The 27,069-nt window shown below is 50.1% G+C and overlaps 2 protein-coding genes and 1 long non-coding RNA gene across 5 annotated transcripts in view; all 3 read left to right on the top strand.

Moving 5' to 3' along the window:
- The window catches only part of LOC310663273, a 297,785-nt gene that overhangs the window by 229,859 nt on the left and 40,857 nt on the right, over nucleotides 1-27,069 (top strand). The window lies entirely within an intron of this gene.
- TMEM256 (transmembrane protein 256) lies at nucleotides 5,857-13,735 on the top strand. The gene is made up of 4 exons (XM_083410898.1): nucleotides 5,857-6,005; nucleotides 7,255-7,292; nucleotides 12,282-12,362; nucleotides 13,182-13,735. Exons 1-4 carry the CDS (start codon nucleotides 5,918-5,920, stop codon nucleotides 13,323-13,325), a joined length of 351 nt encoding a protein of 116 aa, XP_083267024.1. The 5' UTR covers nucleotides 5,857-5,917; the 3' UTR covers nucleotides 13,326-13,735.
- Nucleotides 18,174-27,069, top strand: part of PLSCR3 (phospholipid scramblase 3) — a 33,431-nt gene continuing 24,535 nt past the window's right edge. The window contains exons 1-3 of one of the 3 annotated variants that reach the window (XM_083410706.1): nucleotides 20,869-21,324; nucleotides 21,549-21,601; nucleotides 25,329-25,438. In XM_083410706.1, the coding sequence (XP_083266832.1) occupies nucleotides 25,426-25,438 (13 nt within the window). In that variant the 5' untranslated portion in view covers nucleotides 20,869-21,324; nucleotides 21,549-21,601; nucleotides 25,329-25,425. Of the gene's footprint in view, nucleotides 18,388-20,867; nucleotides 21,325-21,548; nucleotides 21,602-25,328; nucleotides 25,439-27,069 lie in introns of those variants that run through there. The other 2 variants (XM_083410707.1, XM_083410708.1) reach the window with 2 other exon arrangements.

Below are 27,069 nucleotides of genomic sequence, written 5' to 3'. Positions count from 1 at the left end.
GAAGCCTTTGCAGCCACGACCCTGGAGGCAGAGCAGCAAAGCCGTTGTGTCAAGAAGCCATTGATAGCCCTCTCCCAACTGTGAACTGAGAGAAGGCCTGACGGTGTCTCCTGTTAACGGAGAAATCTGAGGGCTCCCTTGGACAAGAAACAAGGACACCAGCCAGGAATACCAGAGCAAAACAGCAGCCAGTCAGCTTGGTCTTTATTGAAGACTCGCGACAGGACTCCCACCTGCCACAAGGTGGAACAAGATGGAAGCCCCAAACAAAAGAGCCCCCAGACTTTTATTAGCTGCTAATCCCCATGTTTCTGCAGAGACATCACCTTGCCAACAAAGGTCCATATAGTTAAAGCTCTGGTTTCCCCAGTAGTGATGTATGGAAGTGAGAGCTGGACCATAAAGAAGGCTGATCGACGAAGAATGGATGCTTTTGAATTCTGGTGCTGGAGGAGACTCTGGAGAGTCCCATGGACTGCAAGAAGATCCAACCTCTCCATTCTGAAGGAAATCAGCCCTGAGTGCTCACTATAAGGAGAGATCGTGAAGTTGAGGCTCCAAGACTTGGGCCACCTCATGAGAAGAGAAGACTCCCTGGAAAAGACCCTGATGTTGGGAAAGATGGAGGGCACAAGAAGGGGGCGACGGAGGACGAGATGGTTGGACAGTGTTCTTGAAGCTACAAACATGAGTCTGACCAAACTGTGGGAGGCAGTGGAAGACAAGAGTGCTTGGCGTGCTCTGGTCCAGGGGGTCACAAATAGGTGAACACGACTAAACAACAACAACAACAATCCCCATGTTACACTCCCCCCAAACTACATCATTCCTACATCATGGAAGGGGAGGTCTGGTGGCAGGAATCTGAGCATCCTGGACCCTGCCCCATGGTTCCCCTTGCCCTCCACCAAACACCCATCATGTGGAACAAAAGAGATATTTACATTTCCCTTTTCCCCAGCCAAGTTCATCCCACCCTTTTGTCTTCATCTGGGTTTGTTCTTTCTGGAATGGCCACCTGTCTGGCACTCAGGTATCAGGATGCCAGGGATTATCACTCAGGCAGAGGGGCTGCTGAGGAGCTGAGCTCACCTGCCTAGATGAATTTCTGAAGTTTTCCCAGTGAGCCAGTACAGAGATCCATTGATCAGTGAATTCTTACATTTGGTATTGTGCAGCAGAGGCCCTTTGAAGAGATAGGAAGAAACTGTGACAAAGTGTTTTGTGGGGACAAGTCACAAAAGTCACAAAAGCGATTGTGCTGGTTTTGCTAGTGGGCTGCATGTGCAGGATATCTGCTGGAGGGGCAAACACCCCCCCGACCTATACATAAATTCCTGCAACACTCCGATCAGATGCCCCTGCAGCAGAGGGCGGGGGAGCGACCCCCCCCGTCTTGCGCCAACGAGACAGGAGGCGTGCTAAGGGTCAGCATCGATTTGGCCCCCGCGTTGCATATTCATGCCTCCTTGTGGGTGAACGAAAGCTGACTGCGTGGAAAAGAGAGGAGGTGTTGATCTCCATGTTGAAATCGATGCGGGAGAAAAATAGATGATGAACCAGACCCGTCTTCAGTCAATAGAGCCCGTGGCCCCTGGGGTGGGGGGAATTTCTCAGCCGGGAAGAGCAAATGGGAGGTGTCGAAGGACGGTTGGGCACATGGCACGGCCCAACTGACATCCAGAAGGAGGGCTGGGCTGTAGGATCGTAGAAGTGCCGAGTTCAAAGGGAACCCCAAAGGTCATCTAGCCGAACCCGCTGCGAGGCAGGAATAGCATCCGTGACGGACGACCGTCCAGCCTTTGCTTAGAAACCGCCTGTCGCCTTCCCAGGGAGTCCATTCTGATACTTACGTTCTCTTTTTATCATGCATGCTACGGAAAAATCTAGGTGCGAGGCTGCTCAGTCACCCAGCTCGTCGCGGGTCCCTGTGGAATAAAGGAAGGAGTCCAGCCACCAACCGGAGCAAATAGCCGTTTTGTTGTTGTTTAGTCGTTTAGTCGTGTCCGACTCTTCGTGACCCCCTGGACCAGAGCACGCCAGGCCCTCCTGTCTTCCACTGCCTCCCGCAGTTGGGTCAGACTCATGTCCGTAGCTTCAAGAACACTGTCCAACCATCTCGTCCTCCGTCGTCCCCTTCTCCTTGTGCCCTCCATCTTTCCCAACATCAGGGTCTTTTCCAGGGAGTCCTCTCTTCTCATGAGGTGGTCAAAGTCTTGGAGCCTCAGCTTCAGGATCTGTCCTTCCAGTGAGCACTCAGGGCTGATTTCCTTAAGAATGGAGAGGTTTGATCTTCTTGCCGTCCACGGGACTCTCAAGAGTCTCCTCCAGCACCAGAATTCAAAAGCATCCATTCTTCGGCGATCAGCCTTCTTGAAGGTCCAGCTCTCACTTCCATACATCACTACTGGGAAAACCATGGCTTTAACTATATGGACCTTTGTTGGCAAGGTGATAGACCAACATTTATTGCGCAACGCATTCAAAGAGGAATTCTGAACCCAGAGGATGGGGTGACAAGGACTTTTAAACTTTCCCACCATATCCCAGAATACAGTTCGATCACTGACATGTCACAAAGGGGGAGGGGTAGACAGGGGTTGGGACGCGGGTGGCGCTGTGGACTAAACCACAGAGCCCAGGGCTTGCCGATCAGGTCGGCGGTTCGAATCCCCGCAATGACGGGGTGAGCTCCCGTTGCTCGGTCCCTGCTCCTGCCAACCTAGCAGTTCAAAAGCACCTCAAAGTGCAAGTAGATAAATAGGTACCACACCGGCGGGGAGGTAAACGGCGTTTCCGTGTGCTGCTCTGGTTCGCCAGAAGCGGCTCAGTCATGCCGGCCACATGACCCGGAAGCTGTACGCCGGCTCCCTCGGCCAGTAAAGCGAGATGAGCACCACAACCCCAGAGCTGGTCACGACTGGACCTAATGGTCAGGGGTCCCTTTACCTTTACCTAGACAGGGGTTAGTTTAACCTTGGCAAACATGTCCAGACAAGTGCAAGATTGGCATAAGCAGACATGTCAGGCCAAGACCCAGGTATAAGATTAGCATAGGCAAACACCTTTGAAGTCCCACCACCCAAAGTCCAATAGAACTTCCTTTGCATGTCTGGCCCCTTGGCAAGTCCAGTGATGGGATTAGGCTTTCCGTGGCCAACAATCAGCTCAGAAATTGTCACCTCTGGGAACTTCCTGGAGTCCTTTTTCAAAGGGGAAATAGCTTTGGAATGGAGGAAACTGGCAAAGGAGTTGATTTTATATTATTTTTAAAGCTAGGTAACTTCCCTGAGCTGTCAAGTTGAAAGGATACATTCAGGCTTAATATTTGTAACATTTAACAACTTTAAAGATGTGCCCCACCCATAGCTGTCAACTTACAGATTTGAAAAAAAGGGATCAGCAGCCAAAATAAGGGATTTTAGTCAACCACCTGAAATACAAAGTTAAAAGGGACCAGATAATTTTGGAGAGCAGCGCCGGTTTTTAGCCCTTCGTTTCCAGAGGTTGCTGCTCAAGCTGATAAAGGTAAAGATAAAGGGACCCCTGACCATTGGGTCCAGTCGTGGCCGACTCTGGGGTTGTGGCGCTCATCTCGCTTTACTTGCCGAGGGAGCCGGCGTACAGCTTCCGGGTCATGTGGCCGGCATGACTAAGCCGCTTCTGGTGAACCAGAGCAGCGCACGGAAACGCTGTTTACCTTCCCGCCGGAGCGGTACCTATTTATCTACTTGAACTGGTGTGCTTTCGAACTGCTAGGTGGGATGGAGAAGGGGCCAAGCAACGGGAACTCACTCTGTCGCGAGGATTCGAACTGCCGACCTTCTGATCGGCAAGCTCTAGGCTCTGTAGTTTAACCCACAGCGTCACCCGCGTCCCTATGTGTTATATATATGTGTGTGTGTGTTAAAAAACAACAACCCCAGAACGAGCTATTTGGGGCAGAGAGCGGCGGAGGAGGTGTTGATGGTGAAAGCAATTTACACTGAACACTTCCTTGCCACCTTCCTCAGATGAGCAACACGGGATATCACGGGACCGAAGGTGGCGTGATCAGATAGCGGCAGGAAGGAGGGGTGCCCCCCACTCTTTCTCGAATCCCACTCTGCGCATGCTCCGATGCCCTTTTTTAATTTCGTGTCTCTTGAAGACCTCCTTCAGAACACCTCCCGGGCCTGGGAGAACCACAAAGACAGCCTTCGTTATGAACCTTGCGTCCTCCGGATATTTTGGACTACAATTCCTATCATCTTGAGGCAGCTCAGCCAATTGCCGTGGACAATGGGAGTTGTAGTCCGGCAGCACCTGGGGACCTGGGGAAAGCGGTTTAGAGGGGCCTTCGGCAAGCTGGCACCTTCCAGGTGTTTTGGAATACAACTCCCATCAGTTCCCATTGTGCTGATGGGAGTTGTAGTCCAAATATCTGGAGGAAGACTGCAATGGGAGAAAAAGAGAATTTTAGAAGATGTGGGATTCTGGTTCAAAGCAAACATCTGGATCTGATCACATATGGAAATGGGATTTTGGTTGTATTGTGGCCAATCCATTAATAATAATAATAATAATAATAATAATAATAATAATAATAATAATATTTATACCCCACCCATCTAGCTGGGTTTCCCCAGCCACTCTGGGCAGCTTCCAACAAAAGATTAAAAGCACATTAAAACATCAGTCAAATTGGGGATGTAAACGCTTTTAAACCCTGAATATCTGCTAAAACCGCAGGTCGCTTTATAAACGGGGGTTTCCCCCTCTGTCACACACGGAAAACGTCTTCCAAAATTTTTAAAAAACCCAAATCTGTTACACTCGTGTTCATTTTTTTGTGCACGGGTAAAGCGATTGATTCCTCGATCGACGCTCGTGCAAATTAACAGGGCAAGGCTTTTTTAAAAATTTAATTTGTGGCATTGCTAAGCCAGCAATGCGGATGGCAGAGCCACCATCCACCCCAAAAATCGGCATTAAAAACCCGATGCTGTCGCCATGCGCTGAATGGTCGCGCCTTTGCCGCCCTCTGGTGGTCGAGGCTTGCAAAAAAAAAATGAAAAATTGGGGTGGGGGAGCGAGGAGAGAAATCCTAGTCTTGATGATGAAAAATAATTAAAGGACCAACGAGTGCTTTGAGAATTATTTGAATTATTTTTTGCTTTTTGTTTGAAATAATAAAAAAAAACTCTTGGCGCCCTCCAGATATTTTGGACTACTGGTGGGAGCTGCAGTCGGCAACATGTGGAGGGCGCCAGGTTGGGGAATGATGAAACAGACAATGCCTCTTTATGATGGCTTTAAAGGAAGGAGGCAATGGCTTTAAAGGAGAAACCACATGGGAATCTCTTTTCCTCCACCAGGCGGCGCTGTGGAGACACTTGGTGTGCCGTAAATATTCTAAACAAGGAGCACAAACCATTTCTTCCTTCTAAAAAGATGGGATGAAGGTTGGTAGGATTTTTAACGCGCAGCCGACTTTTCCTATTTGCCACAAGCTTACCGTATGCATCCTAAGAGCAGCGCACACCTTAATTTTCCTTCCTTTTTAAGCTGCGGCAGAAGCTGCTGCAAGCGCGTTCCTACCAGGCGGCCCCCTGATTGGTTGACGTGCTGAGATGGACTTCCCGGAGGCAGCCTATCAGGAGAATGGAACTGGAGGAGAGAGGCGGGGAGGAGGAGGAGGAACCGCGCTTCTCATTGGACGCGCCCGCGTTCCAATCCGGGACGCCGCACGCCATTGGCCAACCCTTTCCGAACTTTGGCTGATGCGGAAGGAAGGCCTGGGGAACGCCGATTGGTTGAGGCGCGGCATTCTGCGGGGGCGGGGGCTGCATACTAACGAGCCGCCGAGGGCGCTGATTGGGTAAAACGCGCCGAGAGTCGGAAACGAGGTTGATACATTTTCACGTCGGGGATCGGAATGGTCGCGGGCGCCGGGGCGTTTTTCCGACGGCTCGGAGCGCTGAGCGGGGCTGTGGCCGTCGGGGCGGCCGCCTACGGGGCTCACGGTGAGGGCAGGCGGGTGCCGGGGCTGGAGAAAAGGGGGTGCAATCCTGGCCTCGATCCCCCGACGGTATATGTGGGCAACTCTCAAAGGAGGTTGCAATTGAGGTGGGGGGCTGTCGGTGCGCAGTTAAGCGAGGTGTGTGGTCTGTTTTTGCAGATGAGGCTTGCAAAATCTGGGGGCGGGTTATTGCAAGGCGCCCCTGGGCTTTGCCAGCTGCCCCACCCACCCAGGCCCCTTCTTAAACCAGCAATTTGCCCTGTTTAGGTAGCCCTGTTTAATAATAATAATAATAATAATAATAATAATAATAATAATAATTTTTCTTATTTATACCCCGCCCTCCCCAGCCAAGGCCGGGCTCAGGGCGGCTAACAAGCAATAATAAAAACAAGTTGAATGAATACAACTTAAAAAACAAGATTAAAATACAACATTAAAATATTGAAACATTAAAATATTAAAATGCAGCCTCATCACAGGAGGAGAAAGGAAAAAGAAAGTTCTAGGGAAGCTTTGAATGTTTGATAGGTTATTGTATTTTAGTGTTCTGTTGGAAGCCGCCCAGAGTGGCTGGGGAAACCCAGCCAGATGGGCGGAGTATAAATAATAAATTATTATTATTATTATTATTATTATTATTATTATTATATTGTTATTATTATTATTAAACCACCAGGAAGCTCTGCAGCGCAAGCCGCAGTTGGATTTGTTTTATTTCATAACATTTATGCCCCGCTTGATTGCAAAATGAAATCAACCAACAAAACCGCTCAAAGCGGTTTACTGCTGCTACTAAAAGTAACACAAGAAAATGAGCAGCAAGAAAAATGAGCGGTAAATTAAGGCTTTTGAAACGTTAACTTACAACAGGCCAAAAACTTGCACCATCAGCTTTCTAAATGTCTGCGTGGGCTTGTCTAAGCAATAATGCTTTTAGACAGGCGCTGAAAAGAGTACGGTGGAGGCACCTGCCTATGGTCAATAGGCAGGGAGTTCCACAGTTCACTTAAATATCAGGTCAGGGTTTGGGCTCCTTTCGGCTGAGAATTTCCCCCGGTGAATTGGCCCCTCTGGTTTGCCTCCCCTGTTTGTGTTCCAAGCTCAGAGCATGGAGACTTTTCCTCCACCATATCTCATTTTGCAGCCGTCCGTTGGAGAGGCGTTTACGACCCACCCTTTCCCCCCAGTTTATCTCCTGTGCAGTTTCTGCTAACTCCGCTCTCTCTCTCTCTTCCCCGCCCTCCTCTCAGATTTCCGTCGCAGCGACCGAGATGACTACTTGAAAGAGGTAAACAGTCTTATTTGGCTCAGTCAGTAGAGAATGAGACTCTTAATCTCTGGGTTGTGAGTTCGAACCCCACATTGGGCAAAGGATTGCCGCATTGCGGCGGGTTGGACTAGATGACCCTCAGGCCCCCTTCCAACTCCACAGTTCTGTGATTCTATTTATTGCATTTGTATCTGTTACGTGGGTGGCGCTGTGGGTTAAACCACAGAGCCTAGGACTTGCCGATCAGAAGGTCGGCGGTTCGAATCCCCGCAATGACGGGGTGAGCTCCCGTTGCTCGGTCCCTGCTCCTGCCCACCTAGCAGTTCGAAAACACGTCAAAGTGCAAGTAGATTAATAGGTACCGCTCTGGCGGGAAGGGAAACGGTGTTTACGTGCGCTGCTCTGGTTCGCCAGAAGCGACTTAGTCCTGCTGGCCACATGACCTGGAAGCTGGACGCTGGCTCTCTCGGCCAGTAAAGTGAGATGAGCGCCACAACCTCAGAGTCGGTCACACTGGACCTAATGGTCAGGGGTCCCTTTACCTTTACCTGTTATGGAAAAATCTAGGTGTGAGGCTGCTCAGTCCCCCAGCTGGTTGGGCAGAGCCCGCGGATCCCTGCTGAATAAAGGAAGGAGCCCAGCCACCAACCGGAGCAAATAGCTGTAGACCAAAGTTTATCACGCAACAGGTTCAAAGAGGAATTTTGAACCCCGAGGATGGGGTGACAAAGACTTTGAAAACTTTCCCACCATATCCCAGAATACAGTTTGTACAGCATCATTGCTACATCACTGACATGTCACCAAAGGGGAGGGGTAGACAGGGGTTACACTAGTTTAACCTTGGCAAACATGTCCAGACAAGTCCTTGGTACAAGCTTAGCATAAGGGCAAGACCCAGGTATAAGATTAACCTAGGCAAACACCTCTGAAGTCCCACCACCCAAAGTCCAATAGAACTTCATTTGCGTGTCTGGCCCCTTGGCAAGTCCGGTGATGGGATTAGGCTTTCCTTGGCCAACAATCAGCTCAGCAATTGTCACCTCTGGGAACTTCCTGGAGTCCTTTTTCAAGGGGAAAATAGCTTTGGAATGGAGGAAACTGGCAAAGGAGTTGATTTTATATGATTGTTAAAGCTAGGTCACTTCAAGTCGAAAGGGTACATTTGTGCATAATATTTGTAACATTTAACAACTTTAAAGATGTGCCCTCCCCCCGGTAATTTCCGTAACAGTTGTTGTGGTTTAGTTGTGTGCGCCTCTTCGTGACCCCCTGGACCAGAGCACGCCAGGCCCTCCTGTCTTCCACTGCCTCCCACAGTTTGGTCAAACTCATGCTGGTAGCTTCGAGAACACTGTCCCACCACCTCGTCCTCTGTCGTCCCCTTCTCCTTGCGCCCTCCATCTTTCCCAACATCAGGGTCTTTTCCAGGGAGTCTTCTCTTCTCATAAGGAGGCCAAAGTCTTGGAGCCTCAGCTTCAGGATCTGTCCTTCCAGTGAGCACTCAGGGCTGATTTCCTCCAGAATGGAGAGGTTGGATCTTCTTGCAGTCCATGGGACTCTCAAGAGTCTCCTCCAGCACCAGAATTCAAAAGCATCCATAACGGTATCTCAGCTTTTTTCTCCAAGGACCCCACGGTGACGTGTTCATGGTTCGCGTCTTTCCCCATCTTATCCCCAGAACAACCCTCCGAGGTAGGCTAGGCTGAGAAGCAGTGGCTGGCTCCGAAGGCCACATCTTTGTGGCTGAGTGGACATTCAAACCCTGGCCTCTCCCAAGCTCAGAGTCCACTACTCCGCACTGGTTCTCCACTTTCCCTTCCCAGTTCCTTTGGCTAAGCCAGTTAAACCAGAACCGCCGGTTGTCATTGTTTGTGGGTGGAGAGAGAAACCCTTCCCTGCGGGGTTCAAATTTTCAACCCCGCACCCCAGGGGAAGAATGAAGTGGGGCAGGTTAGTGGAAGAAGAGGCACTATTGGGTACGATAGGTGGGGAATGAGTTTGCACGTTCTTAACTGGATGGAAGGAAGAAGTTTCTAAAAATTGACGGAAATTTATAAAATTTCGCCTGGCACGGAGAAAGTGGACAGAGATTTTTTTTTCCCTCCCTCTTTCCTAACACTAGAACTTGTGAAGCTGAACGTTGGGAGATGTTCTTTGGCTTAAAGCGACTGGCAGATTTAAGAAATAATAATAATAATTCAGTAATTCAGTACCAATAAGAAAAAGTCATTCATCCAGCACATCATACCCAGCTCTACCTCTCTTTCAAATCAGAACCAGTGAAGGTCCTGTGTGAGTGTCTGGAGGCGGTTGGAGGATGGATGGCAGCTAACGGATTGAGGTTGAATCCTGACAAGGCAGAAGTACTGTTTTGGGGGGACAGGAGGTGGGCAGGTGTGGAGGACTCCCTGGTCCTGAATGGGGCAACTGTGCCCCTGAAGGACCAGGTGCACAGCCTGGGAGTCATTCTGGACTCACAGCTGTCCATGGAGGCAGGTCAGTTCTCTGTCCAGGGCAGCTGTCTGCCAGCTCCACCTGGTGCGCAGGATGAGACCCTCCCTGCCCTTGGACTGTCTCACCAAAGTGGTGCATGCTCTGGTTATCTCCCGCTTGGACTACTGCCATGCGCTCTACATGGGGCTACTTTTGAAGGTGACCTGGAAACTGCAATTAATCCAGAATACGACAGCTGGACTGGTGACTGGGAGACCACATAACACCGGTCCTGAGAGAACTCCATTGGCTCCCAGGACGTTTCCGAGCACAATTCAAAGTGTTGGTGCTGACCTTGAAAGCTCTAAACGGCCTCAAAGGCCCAGGATACCTGAAGGAGTGTCTCCACCCCCATTGTCCAGCTGGACACTGAGGTCCAGCTCCAAGGGCCTTCTGGCAGTTCCCTCCCTGCAAGAAACAAAGCTACAGAGAACCAGGCAGAGGGCCTTCTCGGTGGTGGCTCCCGCCTTGTGGAACACCCTCCCTCCAGATGTCAAAGAGAAAAACAACTACCCGACATTCTGAAGGCAACTGAAGGCAGCCCTGTTCAGGGAAGTTTTTAATGTGTGACATCTTAGTGTATTTTGGGCCTTGGTTGGAAGCCGCCCAGAGTGGCTGGTGAAACCCAGCCAGATGGGCAGGGTAGAAATAAATTATTATTATTATTAACCTGTGGAACTCCTTCCCGCTTTAAGAGAGGATAGGACAAAGTCATGAAGGAGGAGAGGACCGTTCATGGCTATTCTCGGGTCTCCGTGGTCAGAGGCAGGGATGCTTATGAATACCAGTTCCTGGAAACCACAGGAGGGGAGAGAGGGGATTTTGTGTTCGAATCCTGATGGTGGGATTCGGATAATGGCCGCTGTGAGAACAGGGTGCTGGACTAGACGGGCCCTTCTTGGCCTGATCCTGCTGATTCCTCTTATGTCTTTAAGAGGAATTGTGGCTGCTAGTCAGGCCCCCTGGGACCCATCTCCGGGTGGGCTACAATCTTGGGAAGGGGCTTGGAGGGAACCAGGATGCCTGGGTTCTTTGTGGAAAGGAGATTGGGATGGCGCAGTTGTATGGAGCTTCCCGTTCTCAGTGAGATCACGAACCAGCATTCCTGAATTCGCCTTCGTAAAATGCTCCTCTTACTTGAACTCAGAGTCGTCTACGCAAGCGTTTTTTCCCAACCCAAGGCTCCCAAGATGTAGCCGCGCTTGTCAAATTCAATCTGTAGATTTCTTCCCGCGAAATAATCTCAAAGCTGTATTTCCCAGAGAAAAACAGCAGCAATAAAAGCAATAAAAACCCCTTCATGGATCACTGCCTTGCCATGGCGAAGGGGCTTGAAGAACTCAGAGAAGCTATGAACTTTGCCAAGCAGGGCACCCAGGTCATAGTGGAGAGTTTTGACCAAACGTGATCCACCTGGAGCAGGAACCGGCAAGCCACTCCAGTATCCCTGCCAAGAAAACTCCATGGACAAAGACAACAGGCATATGTGGAAGGACAGATCGTGAAGCTGAGGCTCCAATACTTTGGCCACCTCAGGAGAAGAGAAGACTCACTAGAAAAGACCCTGATGTTGGGAAAGATGGAGGGCACAAGGAGAAGGGGACGACGGAGGACGAGATGGTGGGACAGTGTTCTCAAAGCTACAAACATGAATCTGACCAAACTGCGGGAGGCAGTGGAAGACAGGAGTGCCTGGCGTGCTCTGGTCCAGGGGGTCACGAAGAGGCGGACACCACTAAACGACTAAACAACAACAAAAGCAGCAGCTTTAGTTCCACGTAGGAAAAAACAATGACACAATTTAAAACGAAAACATTCCTAAAAGCAGTTCCATGTATAGAAACAGTTTGAAACATTTTCAAAATCCAGTACAGATGTATAGGTAATGTATTTAAAACATGTATACAATACAATGTATAGATTATATTTAAAAGAAATGTTTCTATTTAACCTTTTCTCTTTTTGTATCTTGATTAAAAAGATTTAAGGAAATAATATAATACTGTGTAAAATATAACAAGTGTGATATAGGTTTTTTGAGAACAATAAGAAGTCTAGGTCCTTTTTTTTTTGTTTTAATTTTCTTGTCTTTTCATTTTATCCCCCAGTATGGGATGGGATATAAATTGTAATATAGTATATTGATGTATAAATCTGTGGACTATGTTCAATAAAGACTTTTTAAAAAGAAAATCCAAGACAGAGGCAGCCTGGGAAGCAGATCTCCCCTGGTTGAAAAAGGAAGGCACCGGGAAGACTACAAAGCCCATCATCCACGACCATTTCCTAAGCTTTCAGTGGATGATGGGCGTTGTAGTCCAACGTCTGGTGGGGAGGAAGCAAATGGCTGAAGTACAGAGGTGGGGAACCTGTAGCTCCAGAAATTGCTGGACTACAACGGCCATCGCACTTGCAGGGGCTGATGGGAGTTGTGAGCCCCCAACGACAACAGGGATGGCCTGTGTGTGTTGAATCACTGTCCTCACTCTGATCCTTGACCTTCTTTTGTAGCTGTACGAGACGGCCAACAAATACCACTTCCTCCACAGCCTCGCCCTCCTGGCTGTGCCCCACTGCCGCTATCCCATGATGGTAAGGATGGACAACTTAGAATTGGCTGGGGGGGAGGGTTTGGGGGGGTTACAAGGTGCCAACCAAGCGCCTTAGAGACTCCAAATTTGTGTAGGGTTTATTCCTGAGCCATTTCTTCTAAAGGCGCAGGTCAATTCTGTGTCCAGGGCAGCTGTCTGCCAGCTCCATCTGGTACTCAGGATGAGACCCTCCCAGCCCACAGACTGTCTGGCCAGAGTGGTGCATGCTCTGGTTATCTCCCGCTTGGACTACTGCAATGCGCTCTATGTGGGGCTACCTTTGAAGGTGACCCAGAAACTGCCAGCTAATCCAGAATGCGGCAGCTAGACTGGGGACTGGGAGACCACATAACACCGGTCCTGAAAGACCTCTATTGACTCCCAGGATGTTTCCGAGCACAATTCAAATTGTTGGTGCTGACCTTGAAAGCCCTAAACGGCCTCAAAGGCCCAGTGGACCTGAAGGAGCGTCTCCACCCCCATCGTTCAGCCCGGACACCAAGGTCCAGTGCCAAGGGCCTTCTGGCGGTTCCCTCCCTGCGAGAAGCCAAGTCACAGGGAACCAGATAGAGGGCCTTCTCGGTGGTGGCGCCCGCCCTGTGGAACGTCCTCCCACCAGATGTCAAAGAGAAAAACAACTACCAGACTTTTAGAAGACATCTGAAGGCAGCCCTGTTGAGGGAAACTTTGCCGTTCTTGTTGCGTATTGACTTTTTATTTCTATTCTTTGTATATCGTATTGTTGTTTTATTGCTGCGGCCGATGCAAATAAACATTCATTCATTCAGTGATTCTAACTTGTATCTTTCGTTCCTCCCAGGCCGGCAGCATCCTGTCTCTAGGCATGGGGATGTTCTCTGGCGCCCTGTATTACCACGCCGTGACAGGGGATCCGATCCTGACCAAGGCGGCTCCGTATGGTGGTTCCCTCCTCATCCTTGGCTGGATCGCCATGGCCCCTTGACACCCTGTTCTTTCCCCATGTGGCCCCTCTCTCCCATCGCCAGGGCAACCAGCCCCGCCCCTCATTACCCCTTAGGCTAGCCAGAAGGGAGCCCTAGGAGAAGAGAGATTTCCAATTGTCAGTGGGATCCCTTGAGGTCTTTAGCCCACCCCCAAACACGTCTCTGTCCTGCGTCTTGGAATTCCTCGAATGCCAAATCCCTTTTTTAAAAGCCAAGATCTTTTCCGCCCCCCCCCCCCCAAAAAAAATTGCAACCAGATTTGAGTTTGCGATGGAGGCCTCAGAATGCAATGTCTGGTCGGTGATTTTCAATTGGTGTTTTTTAACTTAATAAATGATGAGAGTGATTTAACTTTTTTAAAAACCCACACACCCTTTTTTTCTGTGAATGAATTTATTCCGTGGATAAATGTCGTGGTAAATGGTGGCTATATGTTAGATGTCACGCGTAAGCTACGAGCAGGAAGCACAAAGCGTTCCAGTGTGTCTCCTTCTACCTCCCGAGGTTGCTAGACTAAAACTCCCATCAGTCATGACTTATCCCTGCTTTTGAGAGACAAAAGAAGGGCTAAAGGGCTTTTTAGGCAACCTGGCTGGCCGGGGATGTTGAGAGTTGTAGTCCAAAGCAGCTGGGGAGTCCTAGGTTAACAGATTGAGGTTGAATCCTGACGACAGAAGTACAGGAGCCGGGCGGGTGTGGAGGACTCCCTGGTCCTGAATGGGGCAACTGTGCCCCTGAAGGACCAGGTGCGCAGCCTGGGAGTCATTCTGGACTCACCGCTGTCTATGGAGGCGCAGGTCAATTCTGTGTCCAGGGCGCTGTCTGCCAGCTCCATCTGGTACACAGGATGAGACCCTCCCTGCCTGCAGACTGTCTCGCCAGAGTGGTGCATGCTCTGGTTATCTCCCGCTTGGACTACTGCAATGCGCTCTATGTGGGGCTACCTTTGAAGGTGACTCGGAAACTATAACTAATCCAGAATGTGGCAGCCAGACTGGGGACTAGGAGCGGCCGCTGAGACCACATAACACCGGTCTTGAAAGACCTACATTGGCTCCCAGGACATTTTCGAGCACAATTCAAAGTGTTGGTACTGACCTTTAAAGCCCTAAACGGCCTCAAAGGCCCAGTAGACCTGAAGGAGCATCTCCACCCCCATCGTTCAGGTCTGAGCTCCAGGTCTGAGGGCCTTTTGGCGGTTCCCTCGCTGTGAGAAGCCAAGTTACAGGGAACCAGGCACAGGGCCTTCTCGGTGGTGGCTCCCGCCCTGTGGAACGTCCTCCCTTCAGATGTCAAGGAAATAAACAACTACCAAACTTTTAGAAGACATCTGAAGGCAGCCCTGTTTAGGGAAGCTTTTAATGTTTAACAGACCACTGTATTTTAATACTTTGTTGGAAGCCAACCAGAGTGGTGGCTGGGGAAGCCCAGCCAGATGGGTGGGGTATTAATAAATTATTATTATTATTATTATTATTATTATTATTATTATTATTATTATTATTCTTCTTCACTGGAAGGACAGATCGTGAAGCTGAGGCTCCAAGACTTTGGCCACCTCATGAGAAGAGAAGACTCCCTGGAAAAGACCCTGATGCTGGGAAAGATGGAGGGCACAAGGAGAAGGGGACGACAGAGGACGAGATGGCTGGACAGTGTTCTCGAAGCTACAAACATGAGTCTGACCAAACTGCGGGAGGCAGTGGAAGACAGGAGGGCCTGGTGTGCTCTGGTCCATAGGGTCATGAAGAGTCGGACACGACTAAATGACTAAACAACAACAACAACATTATTATTATTATTATTATTATTATTATTATTATTATCATGGAAAAAGATCATAGAATTGCAGTTGGCAGGGATCCCCTGGGGTCATCTAGTCCAACCCCCAGCAATGCAGGAATAAATTGGGTCATAAAATTAATTGTTTAAAAAGTGGGGATGGGGAAACTTTGGCCGTTCAGATATTGGGACGCAAACTCCCCATGAGCCAGCAGGACCAATGGTTAGGGATGATGGGAGTTGTAGTCTAGGAACATCTGGAAGTATCTGGGCCTGAAATTCCCAGTGAATGCTAACCCACCGTTAAAAAATCTCCATGTATTTATTTCACCACCATTATTATTATTTTAATAAATATATGCTTTTATACAGTGGTACCTCAGGTTACATAGGGACGCAGGTGGTGCTGTGGGTGAAACCACTGAGCCTAGGGCTTGCCGATCGGAAGGTCGGCGGTTCGAATCCCCGCAATGACGGGGTGAGCTCCCGTTGCTCGGTCCCTGCTCCTGCCAACCTAGCAGTCTAGCACGTCAAAGTGCCAGTAGATAAAGAGGTACCGCTCCGGCGGGAAGGTAAACGGCGTTTCCGTGCGGTGCTCTGGTTTGCCACAGGGGGCAGCGACGGCCAAGAACCTGGATGGCTTTAAAAAGGGGACAGGGCAAATTCACGACGGAGAGACTGCTATCGATGGCCACTAGCCAGGATGTCCTCTCTGCTTCTGCAGTTGGGAGTTAGCGATGTGTCTGAACGCCAGTTTCTGGAAGACACAGGAGCGGGAACGGATCATGGGCACCCGGTTGGCCGCTGTGAGAACAGATGCTGGTCTAGAAGAGGGTACCTTGGGCCCGATCCATCATTGACCTGTTCATAATTTTTAAAAAACTGGCAGGTGAGGGGGTGGTTACGAGTCAGGACAAGATGGTAATTTCATGGCTTTGGTGCCACCACTGAAAGGGCCATGCAGGGAATCATCAGGGGCCGAGGAATGCTCAGGAATGCTTCTGGTGATGAACTTCAGACATCATTGGGAGACCAGTGGGCCCCACACTCTGTGGGGTGAACCAGCTAGGAAGGGAAAACGTTGAAATTGGTTTCAAACAGGCAGGCCAGGGGAAGTGGGACTTTGTTTTTCTATTTATGTACCCTGGTTTCAGGGTGGTTTTCATGGCAAAACCATTGGGGTTTGACTTGTGGGGTTTTCATTTTTTTTGCTATGGGCTGTAGGTGGGGGCCGTGTTTTCCCTCCTCCCAAAATAAACCCCCTTCTCCTCATTTCAGCGGCTTCTGCAGCAGGGCGGAATAAAGTTTGAGAAGTTATTCCTGCCTCAGAGCCTAAAAATAAGCGGTGGTGTTTTAAATTCCTCTGGAGGGGTAGGGAGGAGGTTATGCTGTTGTTGTTGTTGTTGAGTCGTTTAGTCGTCTCCGCCTCTTCGTGACCCCCTGGACCAGAGCACGCCAGGCACTCCTGTCTTCCACTGCCTCTCATGCTAGTCGCTTCGAGAACACTGTCCCACCATCTCGTCCTCTGTGTCCCCTTCTCCTTGTGCCCTCCATCTTTCCCAACATCAGGGTCTTTTCCAGGGAGTCTTCTCTTCTCATGAGGAGGCCAAAGTCTTGGAGCCTCAGCTTCAGGATCTGTCCTTCCAGTGAGCACTCAGGGCTGATTTCCTTCAGAATGGATCAATTGGATCTTCTTGCAGTCCATGGGACTCTCAAGAGTTTCCTCCAGCACCAGAATTCAAAAGCATCAATTCTTTGGCGATCAGCCTTCTTGATGGTCCAGCTCTCACTTCCATACATCACTACTGGGAAAACCAGAGCTTTAACTATACGGACCTTTGTTGGCAAGGTGAGGTCTCTGCTTTTTAAGATGCTGTCTAGGTTTGTCATTGCTTTCCTCCCAAGAAGCAGGCGTCTTTTAATTTCATGACTGCTGTCACCATCTGCAGTGATCATGGAGCCCAAGAAGGTAAAAAAAGGAGGTTATAGAGGGAAGTTTTCTCAGGACAGCGAAGCCTTACATTGATTTGGGGGCGGGAAGATCTCCACCCTCAAAGGAACGTTTTTTGGGAGAGGGCGGGCCTACACAGGAACTCAGCCCCACAATCCTGGAAGGGCCAACTGTAGTTGCTCGAGTGGTGAAGTCACTCTGCACATGCTCTGAGGAAAAACACAAACGCAACACACTGCAACCAACCACACCCTGGGCCCTGTGGGTTCTTGCACCGCCAGCAAAAATAAGTACCGGTTTATGTGATGCTGACACAAAGACTTTGCTGACACACCATACAGAAGAATGAAATTTTACTGCCTCTTTTTCTCCCACACAACCCCATATTGCCTGTAATTGTAACATGCGACTGATTTGTTTGACTTGAAAAGCGGGACTCTGTGTGTTCTATTGTTACTTAAGAAAATATTTTATTAAAAACATGTAATAATAAAAAGATACTTGCAGAGGGCTCTTTTAGCTGAGGCAGGCTGGGGAAAGTCTGAGCGCTTGAAATCAGTGGGGTTTGGAGCTTTACCTGGTCTTGAGATTAAATCTGGAGGGGAAAGGGGCGGGGTCTATTCAGGGGGTTGGACTAGATGACCCTCGTGGTCCCTTCTGACCCTACAATTCTTTGATTCTATGTCAGGTGCTGCAGGGACTAGAGCATGACCGTGGCAACAGCCAGGAAGGGCCATCATTGCGCACCGGTTTTTGCAAAAACACAAAACGGGGGTGCTTGCGCGTGGGCTAGATAGCTGTCACGTGTGAACCTCCCCAATCGGGTGGCGCAGAAGTGCTTCTCCCCAAGGCGTCGTGGAAACAGTCGGTGTCCAAAAGGCTAGTTCCTTCCTACCAGCCAGCAGCAGGGCCGCGTTCTCGCGTGGCGGTGCGTCCAAACAAACAACCGCGCAAGACGCGCGTCTCGCCCGCGAGGACTACACAAAAAGCCCACCAGCTGGAGGGCGCCGGGTTAGCCGAGACCATTAACCCGGGTTAAGAGCCCCTAAGCTTTCTCCTTCCCCTCCCATCCCTCGAAGCAAAAGAGCAAGCCCGGACACGCCGCGTTCACACGACCGGCGCGCACCGCTCCTTTTTTCTCTCTCGCTTCTGTCTCCGGGCGCGGCGCCGCTCCAGGGCTGCTGCCGGCGATGGGAGGGCGAGGGGGCGGCCCCTGCCTCGCCCTGCCCTCCCTCCTTCCCTCGGTCCATCCTTTTCCTCTCTTTCTCTTCTCTTTCTCTCCACCTCCCTCCCTCCGCCACTTTCTTTGCTGGCTCCAGGGCGTGAAGGTAACGCGGAGTGGGGAGAAGAAGCCGGGGAGGCGAGGGGGAGGCCCAAATAATGTGGGGCGGGGGGGAGGGAGAGAAGCCATGGGGTGGGGGGGGGTCCTTGGCTCCCCTTCCCTCCTCTACCCCCCCCCCACCAGGGGGCTGTTTGGGAAACCAGCTGAGATGGCCAGGAAAATAAAAGATGGGTATCCCCATCCTTTGCGCGCTTGGTTTCTTTCTGTTCCCGGGGAGAGATTTCGGGGGGCTCTCAGTTCAGGCCGGATTTGCAATTGCCGGGGGGGTGTCTTTTCTTTCTCGTGTGAATGTGGACAGCGGGGAGGTTGTTTTGCAAAGAGGGAGGGAGGGAGGGGCTTCCTGTTTGGAAACACCCCCCCCCCTCAACCCTGCCCGGGGAAGATGGAAGGAGGAAGAAGGCAAAGAAGTTTCTTTGGAGAGAGGATGGCGGGGGGTCTCGTTGGGTTTGGGGCGCGCGCCCCTCCTCCCCATCTCCTTTGCTGGCTCTTCGGCGCAGCCTTGGCCAACCCGGCGCCCACCCCAGCGTCCTCAGCAGCTGGGGGGCGCCAGGTTGGCAGCTCTGGGAGGAGAGAAACCAGATGGTTTTAATTTTGCTGTTGTTGTTTCGCGCCCCCCCCCCCCCGGAGGGCGGGAACCTCCCCTCCTCTCCCAACATCCTTCCTGATTTTCCTCCCTTCCCTTAACCCGAGAATCTCCCTTCTCTCTCTCTCTCTGCACCCAGCCTGAGAGACGCCTTGCAGCCAGGTGGTGGTTCCTTTGCAAAACACTGCAGAATTATGTTTCCTTGGTTCTCGGAAGGCTCCACAAAATGCTCCCCCCCCTCCCTATTCATCCAGGTTTCCTGTCCAGCCCTCGCCTTTGTTCTCGCTCCTCCTGCACAGTTTTCGATTCCCCGGCCTTGAGTGCGAGTTCTGCGACACCCAGAAGCCTGCGCTAGGGAGGGCGAGTGGCTTTTGCACCCGGGTTCCGCTTGCTGGTTTTGCACAAGGACTCGGCTGGCTGCATGACTGGGTTGCCTTTGTTTTTATTGTGTATTCTGTGTCTTCTATATTGTGATTTTTGTTGGGAACCAACCTGAGATCTGCAGGTATAGGGCAGTATACAAATAATAATAATAATAATAATAATAATAATAATCCCCTTTGCCAATTATCTAACAGGCTCTTCTTAGGCTCTAGTCATAGAATTGTAGAGTTGGAAAGGAGTTTAGTTGCACCGGTTAAAGCATCGCGATAGCTCAGTCGGTAGAGCATGAGACTCAGGGTAGTGGGTTCGAGTCCCGCATTGGGCAAAAGATTCCAGCATTGCAGGGGGCTGGACTAGATGGCCTTTGGAGGGGGCCCTTCCGACGCTACAATTCTGTGATTCTATAAGGAGAGCCTGCTGGATGAGGCCAGTGGCCCGCCTAGTCCGGCATCATGCCTTCGCGGTGGCCAAACAGATGCCCCCAACGGGAAGCAGCAAGCAGGATTCGAACTCCGGAGCCACTCTCCCTTCCTGCGGCTTGCAGCAGCTGGGATTCAGAAACAGTGCTGCCTCTGATTGTGGAGGCAGAACACAACCACCCTGGCTAGTAGCCAACAGCAGCTTTCTCCTGCATGAGCCCGTCTAATCCTCTTTTAAAACCATCCAGTTTGGTGTCCATCCTGTGGCAGGGAGTTCCGAAGTTTATATGCCGCACGGAGAAGGGCTTTTGTTTTATCTGTGTACTGTAGTGTGTAAAGTGGTTTAGAGAGAGGTCTCTGCTCTCTAGGAAGTTGCCATCTGAACACTGTAAACACTGGCTAGGGGGAGCGTATTATGGTTCGTATGTCGGACTGGGACCTGGGAGAGAGCCGAGTTCGAATCTTACCTCGGCCCTGAAGCTCGTTTGCTGAACGTGGGCCAGTCGCTGTCCCTCAGCCTACCCTACCTCGCAGGATTGTTGTGGGGGTGAAAGAGGGGGAGAACCCACCTCCATTTCCTTAGAGGAAGAGGGTGCGAATTAATTCAATTAATAAATAAATTCCCGCGGTGCTGCCTTGGTGCTGTCAGTGGACGCAAATATACCAGGGGGGATGAAGCAGGGGATGGGATACGGCATGTAGAGCATGAGCCTCTCCCGGTCTTGGGTTCGAGTCCTACATGGGGCAAAAAGATTCCTGCATTGCAGGGGGTTGGACTAGATGACCCTAGGGTCCCTTCCGACTCTACAGTGATATTATGTGTGTTTGAGCTTTGCCAGGAGGGAGAGGAAGGGGTTGATTAGAGAGCATCTGAGCTGCGGACTCTGAAAGATACAGGATTCCTGGGCGGCTTTTGCAAGTGGGCGAAAAGCCGGGGGTTTTGTGGCTTCTCTCAAGGGTGAGAAAATACCCTTTTGGCAAATTGTGGGGCGCTGCTTTTTTTTTTATCTTAAGGGAGTGGAAAACAGGCCCTCTTGCCAGCTGCTTGGGTTTGCTGGAAAGCCGCCTCCATCTTTCCGCGGGGAAACCCAGCCCCTCCCTTCTCAACCCAGAACCCAGCGCAGACATCCAGGCACACCCAAAGGTCACTGGGATTTTCAGGGAGAGCGGACTGGATCCCACGCGGTCTCCGGAGCTTGGAAGCACCGCCTGGAAACAGGAGGCCTGAATCGTCCAACACACACCCCCTCCAGCAACAATCCCTGCTTTGGAACAAAAAAAACACACACCCAAAACCTTGGGTGCCCACCCAGTTTTGGGGCAGGGAAAAGACTCTGAGCTGTTGGTTTGCCAGTGAGAGGAGCTTGCCAAAAAAAAAAACCCCTATTTTTAAGAGTATAGCTGCTGTCATGTGGTTTTTCGCAAGGCTTTGTTTTCTTCCTCCCCCAAGCCGCTTGGGTGCAGAAGATCAAGGCAGACTTTGTTTTTGCAAGGCAAGAGATCGATGGGGAGGCAATCTGGGAGCCAGGATTCTTGGGTGAGGAGGACCAAGGGTGTGTGTGTGTGTCAGGACTCCTGGGTTCTTCGGAGAGGGCAGGAGGGTTTGGAGGCTGAAAGTTCGGCTCAGAGGCCTGGCAAGGAGTCGGGGATTGCCTCTCCTGCTCTGCTCCTGCCCTCCCCATGATGAGTCTGTGTGGGCTTGAGGAGGGGGGGTGGGAAGCAGAGCTCCAGTTTCACTTGGATCATGTGTCCCTTGCTTAGGCAAGGGGAGTGGGCGCCATTTCTGGAAAGCCGGACTCAGGGACGGGCATGAAGTGAGTAACGGCTGGAGGCTTCTGAGTTTGATTCTCCTTGAGACTTTGTGTGTTTGTGTGTGTCTTTGCACGCAACGCCTTGCCACGGTTGCACAAATCTGTGTGTGGCCTCTGGCATTTGGGCCAGAGGGTCTGGCGACTTTGAAACTGTTTGTTTCCCAATTCCCTCTACGATTTGTGTTCTGTGACACTTTGTGTCTCTGTGTTGATGGCTATCATGTGTTTTCACTTCTGGGTGGGCTTGGGAGACTGGTGTGTGTGTGTGTGCAGGTTTCTGTACTCTGGTGTATCACAGAATTTCAGAGTGGAAAGGGATCTCCCAAGGACATCTATCCCACCCCCCTTTAGTGGCAGGAATCGCTGCTAAAGAAATCCTGACTTGGACAGAGAGAAAGTGAGAACGCTGTACACTTAATTCCTCTACTTTGGTGTTTTTGACACCGTTTCGATTGTGCGAATTTGATTCTCTGTGCGCGCGCTTTGGCACGGGTTGTACGTGTGCGAATTGCCACCCAGAGCTTCTGTGTTTTCTCGTGTGTTTAAAAGCTGTGCGCAGTTCCACCGGCGAAGCGTTTCTCACCTGCCGCAGCCAGGAATTCCGCACACCTGTTGGATTCCGGCTTGCCTGCTAGCTGTTCCAAAGCTGTGGAGCCTTGCCAGTGAGAGAGGTGGCAATCGTGTGTCTCCATTTTTGTTGTTGTTGTTTGCAAATACCTTTCGTTTGGCTTCCTGGAGACAGGCCCCAGGTCTGCATTGTGATGAAGAATGAATGCAAAGAGCAAGAGAGGGCGGCCAAAAGGGGTACCTCTGTGCCAACTAGGTTTACCCGCTTTTGTGCCAGTCGGCGGGGAGGTTGTGTGTGTTTGTTTGAATCTAGGAGAACAGCCCTCTGTGCTTTGCTGCAGCAACAGAGAGTTGTTGTTGTTATTGTTGAGTCGTTTAGTCGTGTCCACCTCTTTGTGACCCCCTGGACCCGAGCATGCCAGGCACTCCTGTCTTCCACTGCCTCCTGCAGTTTGGTCAAACTCATGCTGGTAGCTTTGAGAACACTGTCCCACCATCTCGTCCTCCGTCATCCCCTTCTCCTTGGGCCCTCCATCTTTCCCAACATCAGGGTCTTTTCCAGGGAGTCTTCTCTTCTCAGGAGGTCGCCAAAGTCTTGGAGTCTCACCTTCAGGATATGTCCTTCCAGTGAGCACTCAGGGCTGATTTCCTTCAGAATGGAGAGGTTGGATCTTCTTGCAGTCCATGGGACTCTCAAGAGTCTCCTCCAGCGCCATAATTCAAAAGCAAACAGAGAGTCACCTCTCTCCAAATGACAAAGCTCAGGTATACAAGGATAAGTGGGACGTCCGTATGGGTGCAGATTTTGAAAAGCGGGCGGCATAAATCCAGTATCACTCATCACAAGTCGGTTATTTCTCCTTTAACCCCCTTTTAAGACCTGTGTCGGGACGTGGGTGGTGCTGTGGCCTAAACCACAGAGCCTAGGGCTTCTCGATCACAAGGTCGGCGGTTCGAATCCCCGTGACGGGGTGAGCTCCCGTTACTCGGTCCCTGCTCCTGCCAACCTAGCAGTTCGAAAGCACATCAGGTGCAAGTAGATAAATAGGTACCACTCCGGCGGGAAGGTAAATGGCGTTTCCGTGTGCTGCTCTGATTCGCCAGAAGCGGCTTAGTCCTGCTGGCCACATGACCCGGAAGCTGTACGCCGGCTCCCTCGTCCAATAAAGCGAGATGAGCGCCGCAACCCCAGAGTCGGCCGCGACTGGACCTAACGGTCAGGGGTCCCTTTACCTCCCTTACCTGTGTCAATCGAGGTTCTGGAGACCAAGCCTTATGAGCAGGCACCCCCAACCTTCGGCCCTCCAGATGTTTTGGACTACAATTCCCATCATCCCTGAGCACTGGTCCTGTTCGTTAGGGATCATGGGAGTTGTAGGCCAAAATGTCGGGAGGGCCGAAGGTTGGGGGTGCCTGCTTATGAGGAACGGTCGAGGGAATCTGGTATGTTTAGCCTGGAGGAGAGGAGACTGGGAGATGATGTGATAGCCAGCTTCAAACATCTAACAGGGAAAGGTGGAGCAAGCTTGTTTTCTCCTGCTCTGGAGGCTAGGACCTCCAGTGGATTCAAGTTACCCAGAACACACATTAGGAATAACTTTCTGAGGGTGAGAACAGTTCGACAAGGAATGTTTTAGAATCATAGAATCATAGGGTTGGAAGAGACCCCAAGGGCCATCGAGTCCAACCCCCTGCCAAGCAGGAAACACCATCAGAGCACTCCTGACATATGGTTGTCAAGCCTCTGCTTAAAGACCTCCAAAGAAGGAGACTCCACCACACTCCTTGGCAGCAAATTCCACTGTCAAACAGCTCTTACTGTCAGGAAGTTCTTCCTAATGTTTAGGTGGAATCTTCTTTCTTGTAGTTTGGATCCATTGCTCCGTGTCCGCTTCTCTGGAGCAGCAGAAAGCAACCTTTCTCCCTCCTCTATGTGACATCCTTTTATATATTTGAACATGGCTATCATATCACCCCTTAACCTCCTCTTCTCCAGGCTAAACATGCCCAGCTCCCTTAGCCGTTCCTCATAAGGCATCGTTTCCAGGCCTTGGACCATTTTGGTTGCCCTCCTCTGGACACGTTCCAGTTTGTCAGTGTCCTTCTTGAACTGTGGTGCCCAGAACTGGACACAGTACTCCAGGTGAGGTCTGACCAGAGCAGAATACAGTGGCACTATTACTTCCCTTGATCTAGATGCTATACTCCTATTGATGCAGCCCAGAATTGCATTGGCTTTTTTAGCTGCCGTGTTTTAAAAGAGAGTTTGGACGGCTACCTTTCAGGGAATCTTTTAACTACGATTCCAGTGTTGCCGGGGGGCGTCCCTTCTATGAATCAGGGCGGTAAAAAAGGTGATTTTTATTTTATTTTTTATTTTTTACATGATCTTTATTTAATTTTTAGTTGCATGCTATACATACACATAGGGATGCAGGTGGTGCTGTGGGTTAAACCACAGAGCCTAGGACTTGCCAATCAGAAGGTCGGTGGTTCAAATTCCCGCGACGGGGTGAGCTCCCGTTGCTCGGTCCCTGCTCCTGCCAACCTAGCAGTTTGAAAGCACCTCAAAGTGCAAGTAGATAAATAGGTACCGCTCTGGCGGGAAGGTAAACAGCGATTCCGTGCGCTGCTCTGGTTTGCCAGAAGCGACTTAGTCCTGCTGGCCACATGACCCGGAAGCTGTACGCCGGCTCCCTCGGCCAGGAATTCGTTCCGGAGGTCTGTTCTTAACCTGAAACTGTTCTTAACCTGAAGCAACACTTTAGCTAATGGGGCCTCCCGCTGCCGCCGCACGGTTTCTGTTCTCATCCTGAAGCAAAGTTCTTAACCCGAGGTACTATTTCTGGGTTAGCGGAGTCTGTAACCTGAAGCGTATGTAACCCGAGGTACCACTGTATTCCATAACCTTGTACTGCAAAAAAAAAAGGTGATTTTTTTAAATCCAAACCCCCTGTACTCTGTTCAGGCATATTTGAGACGTCTTGGGCTGATTTGCACCTCCTTCTCTTGAAAAACCATCCATTTTTTCTCCTCATCTCCCTGCCTCCACCCAAACAGTCGAGGCCAGACCTCCTAATATTTTACAGATCTGTTTGCTGTGCTAGCGACCAATAATGCTTCTGTCTCGAAATGATCCCTTTCTCTTGCTATTTCCTTGCAGGGACGTCCAAATGGAAGGCAGTCGCCGCTGCTGATCACAAAGGCACCGGAAGCGGGGTCGTCATTCACCCCACATCCCTCGCCAGACGGATACAAAAATGGCGGCTCCAGGTCTGGTCTGCCTTACCTTGCTTTTTAATTACATTGCTAAATTACGGAGCAAACGAAGGCGCCGTTCCCCACATAAGTATCAACTTGCACGTATATTTTGGGCGGGGAGGAGTCCTTACGCGAGGGGAGTGTATTTAAAGTTAAATCTAACCCAGCTGTTTTGCAAACTCGCTCTATTCAGAGGATGCAAAGTGGATTTCAGCCCTCGGGAAATCTATATATTGGCCTCCGATAACGCACTTAATTTTGCACGACGCAAGCAGTTGCACAGCCAAATCGGTAGAAAGCTTGGATGCGTTTGATTTCTTTGCGTAAACTGGCCTCGTAGCTAGGCGGTCGATAAATTGCTTCCGGGATTTCGCCTCGATTACATCGTCCGCACACACAAAAAACGGAACGCAACGCTGAAGATTATTGTGTGTCTGTTTAATACTACTTTGATCTCTCTCTCTTTCTCATAGAATTGTGCAAGTGAAACTCGAGAAATTAGAATATCACAATAATATTTATTATTTTTCATGCAAAGACATAACAAAAGAAAGAGTTAACAATAATAAAGAAAAACACGAAAAGGGAAAAAAAGAATATAAAACATAAAAGACATCAAATCACCACATAAACTAAAAGTTAGTTAATTAATTAAAATCCATCTTCATAGACATATTACTTGACTTCCTCAAGTCTCTTCCATCTGAATTTCTTAGTAATTGCATATAGCAGTTTCCAATATCATTATTTCATAAAACCATATCACAGTCAAAATCATGTTTCCTAACTTTTCTCATCGTACATTTTCTTATTTATTTATTTAATCCCAATTTAGTCCTAAGCTAATTGATTCTCTCAAGTGATTGCATATCTTTAATATTGCAAGAAAAATTAGAATATCGCAGAAAAGTTCATTTATTTCGGTAATTCAACCCCAAATTAAGAATCTCAGAAAATTAGAATATTGTGAAAAGGTGCAGTAGCTATTCAGTCCATAACACCTGCAATGGGTTCATCGCAATTATAACAAATAAAGGCTTGACGTATCTCGCTTTGCATGTCATGAGTCTATCTCATATATTAGTTTCGCCGAAATAAATGAACTTTTCCACGATGTTCTAATTTTCCGAGTTTCACCTGTAGAGTTGGCAAGGATAACAAGCGTGGGGTATAAATTAAACACACATAGTTGTGCCTTGGAAGCCAAAGGCGAGGTTATAAACGCAATAAAGAAATACCGTATTTTTCACTCTATAGGACGCACTTTCCCCCCTCCAAAAATGAAGGGGAAATGTGTGTGCGTCCTATGGAGCGAATGCAGACTCCTTGGCTTCAGCGATAGCAACGCGAAGCCTCCGAAGCGCAGAGGGAGCGCTCCCCCTGCGCTCCGGAGGCTTCACATTGCTTTCGCTCAAGCCTGGAGAGCGAGAGGGGTCGGTGCACACCAACCCCTCTCGCTCTCCAGGCTTCAGGGATAGCCGCCTGAAGCCTTCAGAGCGCAGCACGAGTTCCTGCTGTGCTCCGGAGGCTTCGGGTTCCTTTTGCTGACTCTCCCGGCTTCAGCAGAGAGGGAGAGCTGCGCAGCGCCCCTTTAGCCAAGCGGGAGGAGAAATGGAAGGGGCTCCGTTTCTCCTGCCGCTTCG

This window comes from Podarcis tiliguerta (assembly GCF_965153285.1).
Source record: "Podarcis tiliguerta genome assembly, chromosome: 13".
NCBI classification, from domain to species: Eukaryota; Metazoa; Chordata; class Lepidosauria; order Squamata; family Lacertidae; genus Podarcis; species Podarcis tiliguerta.
This window is presented reverse-complemented; position numbering and strand designations above follow the sequence as displayed.